The sequence below is a fragment of the Lampetra planeri genome, chromosome 3 (assembly GCF_965212315.1).
Source record: "Lampetra planeri chromosome 3, kcLamPlan1.2.h2, whole genome shotgun sequence".
Lineage (NCBI taxonomy): Eukaryota > Metazoa > Chordata > Hyperoartia > Petromyzontiformes > Petromyzontidae > Lampetra > Lampetra planeri.
The window spans coordinates 1216756-1225975 of NC_136109.1; the positions used below are offsets into that span (position 1 = coordinate 1216756).

Genomic DNA, 9220 nt, shown 5'->3' on the forward strand with positions numbered 1-9220 from the left:
CGCGTATCCGCTCCAGTAAATACAATCGCGATGCTTATCCGCGCTGGGAAATCAAACGCGCTTGTCGCGGCCGCCGCGTATCCGCTCCAGTAAATCCAATCGCGATGCTTATCCGCGCTGGGAAATCAAACGCGCTTGTCGCGGCCGCCGCGTATCCGCTCCAGTAAATCCAATCGCGATGCTTATCCGCGCTGGGAAATCAAACGCGCTTGTCGCGGCCGCCGCGTATCCGCTCCAGTAAATCCAATCGCGATGCTTATCTGCGCTGGGAAATCAAACGCGCCAGTCGCGGCCGCCGCTTATCCGCTCTATTAAATCAAATCGCGATGCTTATCCGCGCTGGGAAATCAACTGCGTTGTCGTTGGGGGCCACGGCAGCCAATCTGCGCCGTCCGTGTGGCGGCAGCCGTCACGCGTTTGTGGTTGGCGGCGGTGGTGGTGGTTGTTGCAGCTGCTGCTGGTGGTGGTGGCTGTATTTATTGTTGTGGTTCTCACCCCTCAGTGTTATTGTCGTCGGTGGCGGCGATGATGAAGGCCGTGCTGACTGTGTGGCTCACGGCGTCGTGGGCAATGGCCGAGGTCTTCTTCGAGGAGAGGTTCAGCGACGGCGGTGAGATCGCGTCACGCACTCGTCCGTCCATTCATTAATTCGGTCACCGATCGATTGTTATCAAATAGCTTCGTTCGCTCGTCGATTAACTCGCTGTCCTTTGTTCGCGTGCTGACCGAGGCGGCGGCGTCGTTTTCCCGCCAGTTAAATCCCCTCAGGTGCGATGTAACGGGCCCGAGCGAATCCCCTCACAACAACAATTATTGTTGTTCTTATTGTTGTTATTCCTTAGCAGTTTACGTCGTCCTCATACGTACGTGGAATCATAAATGTGATTGGTAAATGTTGTTGTTGTTTATTTCGATGTTTTCTCGCTATTTAACCCGGTTTAGTGAGTGGGTTAGAGGCGCAGGCCTGCAAGTGCCGACTCACGCCCTGCCTGAGGGATGGGGGGGGGGGGCTCTAAGAGAGTAATTGGCCTACTCTTCCACGCGTCATTAAACTATATCTAAGCAATTGTGAACGAGCGTGCTCGATCAATATGCGTATTGATTAACCTGCGATCGCCCACTGAGGCACAATATTCGAGTTGTATGATATAATAATAACAATGTCGTTTATAAATTGTGTAGTTTACACAAAGCATTTCAGGCCATTGGAGAAGATTTGTCCCGTGTTGTGTTTCTTATTGTACACTCAAATACAGTATAGTACCTGTACAGTGTATGAAAATTGGTTATTTACCCTTCCATCTGGCAACAAAACTGACACTTTTTTTACAAGGAGTCATGTTTGCATTGACCACAATACCTGCAGTCATAATGCCAACAAAAAACATAACTCTGATAATGTGTGCACTGTCCTTGAAGTTGATTGGTCCACACCCGAGACAGCTTTCCTTAGAGCCTAGTCTCACATGGTGTTGGATCAGATGACGCCAAAAGGTGCACAACTCAAAGACAATGCACCTGGCGAAAGAACCAAGAACATGAATCCCTGCAGTCACGAAAGCTTTAAATCAAAATTATTTTTTACATGTTATGTTTCGGCTTGGGTCGAATTGTCCACGCTCAACTGACGTTGGCTGTAAATCACCACGGCCCCTTACGTTGTGGCAAGCTTCGGGGCCACTTCCTGGAGTCGTGGAGTTATTCCATTACTAGTACATTTCATGAAAGTGTGTTTTTTTTAAGTTTTCCAATATTATCAGGAGGCTCCTGCCAAAGCTCTCACCGTGGGGCGGAATGATCGCTAAATGTACGCCCCCGAGTCAAGAGTCATTTCAACCCGTCGGAGTTGCCGTCTTTGCTTCACCGTCGTGGTCGAGAGCGGCCCAGCCAAGGAAGATGCAAGTGACGACCGAGAGAGATCGAGCGAATTCGGTAAAGTCACGTAGGTAGAAATAATAATACCCACGTGACTTTACCGAAGGAACCAAAGAGTATGGATTCCTGCAGTCACGAAAGCTTCAAATCAAAATTCAATGAGCTTATGTGGGCAGGTTCTGCTGGGTGGATTGCAACGTCGCAAAACCATGAGAGATGGTGACTGCCTAGGGGAGGAGGCCTTTATCCAGCAGTGTTATTGGCCACGCGCTGATGATGATGATGGTGGTGATGTGGATGCGCGTGTGTGTGTGTGTGTGCGCATGCAGACGGATGGCAGCCCCGCTGGGTAGAGTCCCAACACAAGTCCGACTATGGAAAAATGAGGCTCTCAGCCGGCGCCTTCTATGGCGACGCAGAGAGAGACAAAGGTTTGAGTGCTGCATGGGGCCTGGTCGTCACGTTCATCGTCATCGTCCCATCATCGCCACCATCGTTGCCATGTTCATCATCGGCATTACCGTCGTCATCACAAATAAAGACAAGCTGAACGTGAGGCGGTTAAAACAACACCGAGAGAATACATTCTTGAATCGAACCACGACCCTCAATTTGCACGGCTGGCGATGGGGGCAGATGGAGCGGCCGTCGTGAATCGTAACTCGCCGCGCATGCGCCGCCCTTCCAGGCCTGCAGACGAGCCAGGACGTGCGCTTCTACGCCATCTCCGCCGCGTTCCCGCCCTTCAGCAACAAGGGCCGCACGCTCGTGCTGCAGTTCAGCGTCAAGCACGAGCAGGACATCGACTGCGGCGGCGGCTACGTCAAGCTTTTCCCCGCAGACCTCGACCAGCAGGACATGCACGGGGACTCGCGATACTACGTCATGTTTGGTGAGGACGCTGATCGCCCTGCCGGGTTCCGGTAGCCTCCCACCGGGGACGTTGGGCCACGTCCACGCGTTGACGGAGGAGTTTCTTCCCGTCGGATTTCTTTTTTGGAGAAAATGTAACGGATCTCTGGGTTTCCATCGAAAAAAATAAGTTGCGGAACGTAAACGAGCGTGTTATTCGAATGAAAATTGCCCTGTGCTTATTTGAAATAGCGATTCTGAAACTCACAACACACACCATCGAAGGCTCAATTATGATCTCTGAACAAATGTAAGAAAATTAATACGTTTCGAGGGTAACGAGACTAAATATAAAGAATAAGGCAGACGGTACAAACGAGACAAAACAATTCGATCTTGGCGTCAAAACCGAAATTATATTCTTCTGTTGCTTTGTTCGAGTTCATGTGTAATGGAGTTGACGTGTGATTGTTTCATTTCTATAACTGCATAACTTCCTCTGTAATTTTTCTCCATTGCCAACCTCAGCATGGGTTGGACACCAGCTTCATAGCGCATCGGGGTGTTTCATCTTAAATGTTACGTCTGTGCCGATGAATCATCGAATTGACGGTGAATCCTTCCATGCCTGGTGAAAACCTTGCGAGCAGCCGCATCATTCTACCGGCACGCCACAAGCCTAAACGAAACGGCGATCCGTGACCCCGAATAGAAAGATCGATCGGATCGTTGCAGCGGCTGAGTCGCAGCAAGCGCGGCGCTCGCTAAAGTGTGATGCCGTTGTTTGTCTCGTCGCCAAAGGCCCGGACATCTGTGGGCCGGGCACGAAGAAGGTGCACGTGATCATCAACTACAAGGGCAAGAACCACCTCATCAACAAGGACATCCGCTGCAGGGTGAGCAGACCCTAATGGACACCGCTGCATGTCGGCAATGGCTCGGTTTCCATTACAAGGGCTGATCCGGCAAAATTCATCCGGATGAACAAATAAGCTCGTCTCTGACTATATCATCCGGAAGCTCAATGGAGTCGAGGCCAGATTGCACGTTGGTCGATAACCGCCATGCTGGAAAGGTTTTGTATCAGAGGGCAGTTTAGCAGAACTTTTTGTTGTACTGTACGTTGCTCCTGCGTCTATGCTCCCAGCGTGCACCAAACTGCACTGACCAGCGTGGTGAACGATAGACGAATCGCTCCCTACGATGGGCACCATATGGGGATTGACAAAAGAACTGTACGTGCACAGTCAAGTTAACGTTACATTTAGGCAAATTAAAAGCACAAAACCGTGCAAATGAGACCAAAATAGGTGTCGAGATACAAAACCAACGAGAATTGATTCCTTAATTGAATCGCGACGGTGGATTGTGACCGCGCGCTTCGTTGTTTGCGTACACGGACGCTGCATTCGCTCGCCGGCGCACGCTTCAACGTACCACGCGGCGCGTGACGTCGCGTTCACTGACCCGCGCGCGCTTGTGCCGGTGTGGGGGGGGCGGCGCACGCAGGACGACGAGTTCACGCACCTCTACACGCTGGTCCTGCGGCCGGACCAGACGTACGAGGTGAAGATCGACGGCGATCGCGTGGAGTCGGGCAGCCTCGAGGAGGACTGGGCCGTGCTGCCCCCACGGAGGGTCGAGGACCCGGGGGCCGTGCGTCCCGACGACTGGGATGAGCGGCCCTCCATTGACGACCCCCACGACACCAAGCCCGAGGTCGCTCACCCAGGAGCGGCATCGCCCCCCCCTCCTACCAATCTCCTCCCGCTCCCTGCCGTGTCTCCACGTGTCTCCCTGCATCCTGTGTCCTGCAGTCCACTCTTGTGTCTACCCATCTCAACGAACATTTCCCATCCCCTGCTGTGATCCTGTGCCCCTCTCCTAACAATCTCCTCCAGTGTCTCCCATCTCCTGGTTCCTCCCGTTCCCTGCCGTGTCTCCACGTGTCTCTCTGCCTCCTGTGTCCTGCAGTCCAGTCTTGTGTCTACCCATCTCATCGAACATCTCCCATCCCCTGCTGTGTTCTTCTCTGATCTTCTGTCTGCTGTCTTCCCTCCTCTGTCCTCTCATCTCCTCCCATCCCCTGCTGTGTTCTTCTCTCTTCTTGTTTGTATCTCCTCCTGTTACCTCCCGTCTCCCGTTTTCCCTCTCGCGGCATTTAACTAATTTTGTTCTTCTGCCCCCGATCTCTTGCAGGATTGGGACCAGCCGGAGCACATCCCTGACCCCGACGCCAAGAAGCCGGACGATTGGGACGACGAAATGGACGGGGAGTGGGAACCGCCCATGGTGGAGAACCCCGACTTTAAGGTGTGCGCATCGCCACCACCTTCACCACAACTGCCACCACCACCACTACCATCACCACCACCACCACCACCTTCACCACCACCACCACCTTCACCACAACTGCCACCACCACCACTACCATCACCACCACCACCACCACCTTCACCACCACCACCACCTTCACCACAACTGCCACCACCACCACTACCATCACCACCACCACCACCTTCACCACAACTGCCACCACCACCACTACCATCACCACCACCACCACCTTCACCACAACTGCCACCACCACCACTACCATCACCACCACCACCACCACCTTCACCACCACCACCACCTTCACAACTGCCACCACCACCACTACCACCACCACCACCTTCACCACAACTGCCACCACCACCACTACCATCACCACCACCACCACCTTCACCACAACTGCCACCACCACCACTACCATCACCACCACCACCACCTTCACCACAACTGCCACCACCACCACTACCATCACCACCACCACCTTCACCACAACTGCCACCACTACCATCACCACCACCACCACCTTCACCACAACTGCCACCACCACCACTACCATCACCACCACCACCACCTTCACCACAACTGCCACCACCACCACTACCATCACCACCACCACCACCTTCACTACAACTGCCACCACCACCACTACCATCACCACCACCACCACCTTCACCACAACTGCCACCACCACCACTACCATCACCACCACCACCACCTTCACCACAACTGCCACCACCACCACTACCATCACCACCACTACCATCACCACCACCACCACCTTCACCACAACTGCCACCACCACCACTACCATCACCACCACCACCACCTTCGCCACAACTGCCACCACCACCACTACCATCACCACCACCACCTTCACCACAACTGCCACCACCACCACTACCATCACCACCACCACCACCTTCACCACAGCTGCCACCACCACCACTACCATCACCACCACCACCACCTTCACCACAACTGCCACCACCACCACTACCATCACCACCACCACCACTACCATCACCACCACCACCGCCACCTTCACCACAACTGCTACCACCACTACCATCACCACCACAACCACCTTCACCACAACTGCCACCACCACCACTACCATCACCACCACCACCACCTTCACCACAACTGCCACCACTACCATCACCACCACCTTCACCACAACTGCCACCACCACCACTACCATCACCACCACCACCACCTTCACCACAACTGCCACCACCACCACTACCATCACCACCACCACCACCTTCACCACAACTGCCACCACCACCACTACCATCACCACCACTACCATCACCACCACCACCACTACCATCACCACCACCACCGCCACCTTCACCACAACTGCTACCACCACTACCATCACCACCACTTTCACCATTGCCGCCATTACCACCACTGCTACCATTAATACCACCATGGTGTGCAGTCGTTAGGGTGTGTACGGTGCGGTGTGAGTCGTGTGATTTGCGTGGCGGTGCGCTGGTGCGAGTGGCCTGGCACGAATGGCGTGTTGCAGCGTGGTGCGCGCCACCGGTGCGTAGCCGACGGTCCGACTGCCCCGTTTCGCAGAGCGAGTGGAAACCCAAGCAGATCAGCAACCCGGACTACAAGGGCACGTGGGTCCACCCCAAGGTCGACAACCCGGACTTCGCGTCCGACCCAAACATTTACTATTTCGACAACATCGGGGCGCTGGGTCTCGACCTCTGGCAGGTGAGACCAATACCGCCCCCCCCCCACGTCCACACGCGCACCCCCCGTGCCCCTCGTGCCCCCCGCCGCTCGCCCCCCTCCCCCCGTGCGTGTGTGTGTGTACGTGTGTACGTGTGTACGTGTGTACGTGTGTGTGGGGAACGGTAGTGGTAGCGGTTAGCGCGCTGTGCTACGAACCCGGCGACCCGAGTTCAATTCCCGCTCACGACCACCACCGGTGACGATTATCTGCACCGGTCACGTGCCTCCCCTAGGTCAACTCGTCCTCAGATGAGTGCCCGGTGCGGTGTGTAAACATCGCTACTGGGGAGACAAAGGCGGCCGGGCGTGGTGTTGGCCGTGCCGGCCTTCATAGGTGCTCGCTAACAGCACTTGCCCCAACAGTCTGTTAAGGCTACACGGGGGATCTTTTACTGGTAGGAACCTCCTGGTTACACCAGCCCACGGGATTATTGTGTCCGTCGTGCATGGGAGGGGTGGGGCTGGGTGGGGAGGGGCTGGGTGGGGAGGGAGGGGCTGGGTGGGGGAGGGTGGGGGGAGGGGTGGGGCTGGGTGGGGAGGGGCTGTTCACCCCGTGGTGCCCTTATAAAACTCAACGTTTCACCTACTCACGCCGTCTTGTGCCCGCCCTCACAGTCGGGCATATTTGCGGAATACACCACGCCGCCGTTGACCCTGCAGGCCATTGACCGAGCAACCCAACGTTCCTACCAGCTCCCTCCGCAGGAATGTGTCACACGTGTGTGTGTGTGTGTGCGTGTACACGGCGACCGTGCAGGTGAAGTCGGGCACGATATTCGACAACTTCCTCGTCACCGACGATGAGGAATACGCGGAGGAGGTTGCCAAGAAGACCTGGGGGCTCACCAAGGTGGGTGAGGAGCCACCCAATCCACGTGCAGAGTCGATCCCTCAACGAGGGTTCTTTTTCACTGCCTTCCGATTTTGAGCCGTTCGCTGTGCGTGTATGTTTGTTGAACTTCTTTCGCACCGCACGCAGCCAAGCGTGCTAATCGGAGGTGCGGGGGAAGCTGATCGGAGGCGCTGCGCATACCTGGCCGGCAATATAAATTGCGCAAATAGCAAATGTACTTGTTCACGTGGACGGTGCCGTCAGCCTGTCTTGTTGAGCGGTACGTGCGGCCCGCTATTCAAGCCCATCGGTGTCTCTGAATGATGCGAACCAAACTGACCCCATCTCATCGTCGTCTTCGCCAGGACGCGGAGAGAAAGATGAAGGAGGAGAGAAGGAAGCGCGAAGACGGTGACAACGACGATGGCGGCGACGAGGGGGACGCGACCCCCAGCAAGCGGGACCCTGACCCCGCCGAGGACAGCGAGGAGGAGGACGATGACGAAGATGACGACGAGAAGGAAGAGGAGGTGGAGGAGGAGGTGGAGGAGGAGGTGGAGGAGGAGGTGGAGGAGGAGGTGGAGGAGGAGAAAGATGAGGTTAAGGAGGAGGACTTGCACTCGAAAGACGAGCTGTAGGGGGAGGTCGTGAGGCAGGGGCTGGCTGGCGTGGGCCACTGTGGAGCTCACGCGCCGGTCCCAACACCCCCCCCCTTCCCCCGCAGCAAGGGCTGCGTCTTGTGACAGCGCTTCCACACCTGACCCATCTGTTGCGTAACTCGGTTGCATGCAACTGCATTGCTAACGTTTCGGCATCCCTGTTGCCAGTTGCGAGCGGGTTTGCGCTACCGGCCGCTTGCAGTCGAAACAGATTCTGCTTGCAAGTGGCGGTCTGCTCGGCGCGCTTGCGAACAGGGCTGTAGGGGCACGGCCTGACACGTACTTGTTGCGCAACTCCTCGCCCACGCGGGGACAGAGTGATTTAGGTTGCACGATTTCGAGTGCGATCGGTTGCGCAACGGATCGTTCGGATGTGCATGCAGCTTTGCAGCGCCACGGTTGTACACGACCGTCAATGCAATCTCTTGAGTTGCCGTCGAGTTGAACAGCTGGTCATCCTCTGTTGTCTCCGAGACCAAATTGAACAGCAAATTCCTCTGCCATAGCAGCCCCAGGTGTACATAGCACTAAGCAGGCCTATCGGCCATCTGTCCTCTGCTAGGCCAGCGAGAATTCGTGCGTCTGAATTCCTTTGCCCTCTTCTCGTGCTATCAGCCGCTATCCACATCATGTCGTGAGATGCCGATTTGCCGATTTGGATCTGTCGCAGAGCAGGGCATCGTGAGAACGGTCCGAGGAAGGTGATACTTTCATGTGACCTCTTAACCCGCACTGGGGGAGCACCGCGTCTCCCCGCACGCTCTGCTTTAGAGATGTTTTTTTGCATGACGGTCAAGAGATGGAATTCAGCCCGGAGAGAAAAAACAAATTGAATGCAATCGGTTTTTTTTGCAGTCATTGTTGACCAGGCTGAGGCTGTTGAGATCCAGACCCAAACCCAGGATTCTCAACC

At 55.5% G+C, this 9220-nt stretch overlaps 1 protein-coding gene across 1 annotated transcript; it reads left to right on the forward strand.

Annotated features, from left to right (window-relative positions):
• Nucleotides 1-347: 347 nt before the first annotated feature.
• On the forward strand, nucleotides 348-8368 carry LOC144735902 (calreticulin-like). The gene is made up of 9 exons (XM_078618485.1): nucleotides 348-610; nucleotides 2205-2306; nucleotides 2564-2767; nucleotides 3529-3623; nucleotides 4237-4446; nucleotides 4927-5040; nucleotides 6652-6795; nucleotides 7574-7666; nucleotides 8014-8368. The coding sequence occupies exons 1-9, from the start codon at nucleotides 526-528 to the stop codon at nucleotides 8284-8286; spliced, it is 1320 nt and encodes a 439-aa protein (XP_078474611.1). The 5' UTR covers nucleotides 348-525; the 3' UTR covers nucleotides 8287-8368.
• The last annotated feature ends 852 nt before the right edge of the window (nucleotides 8369-9220 follow it).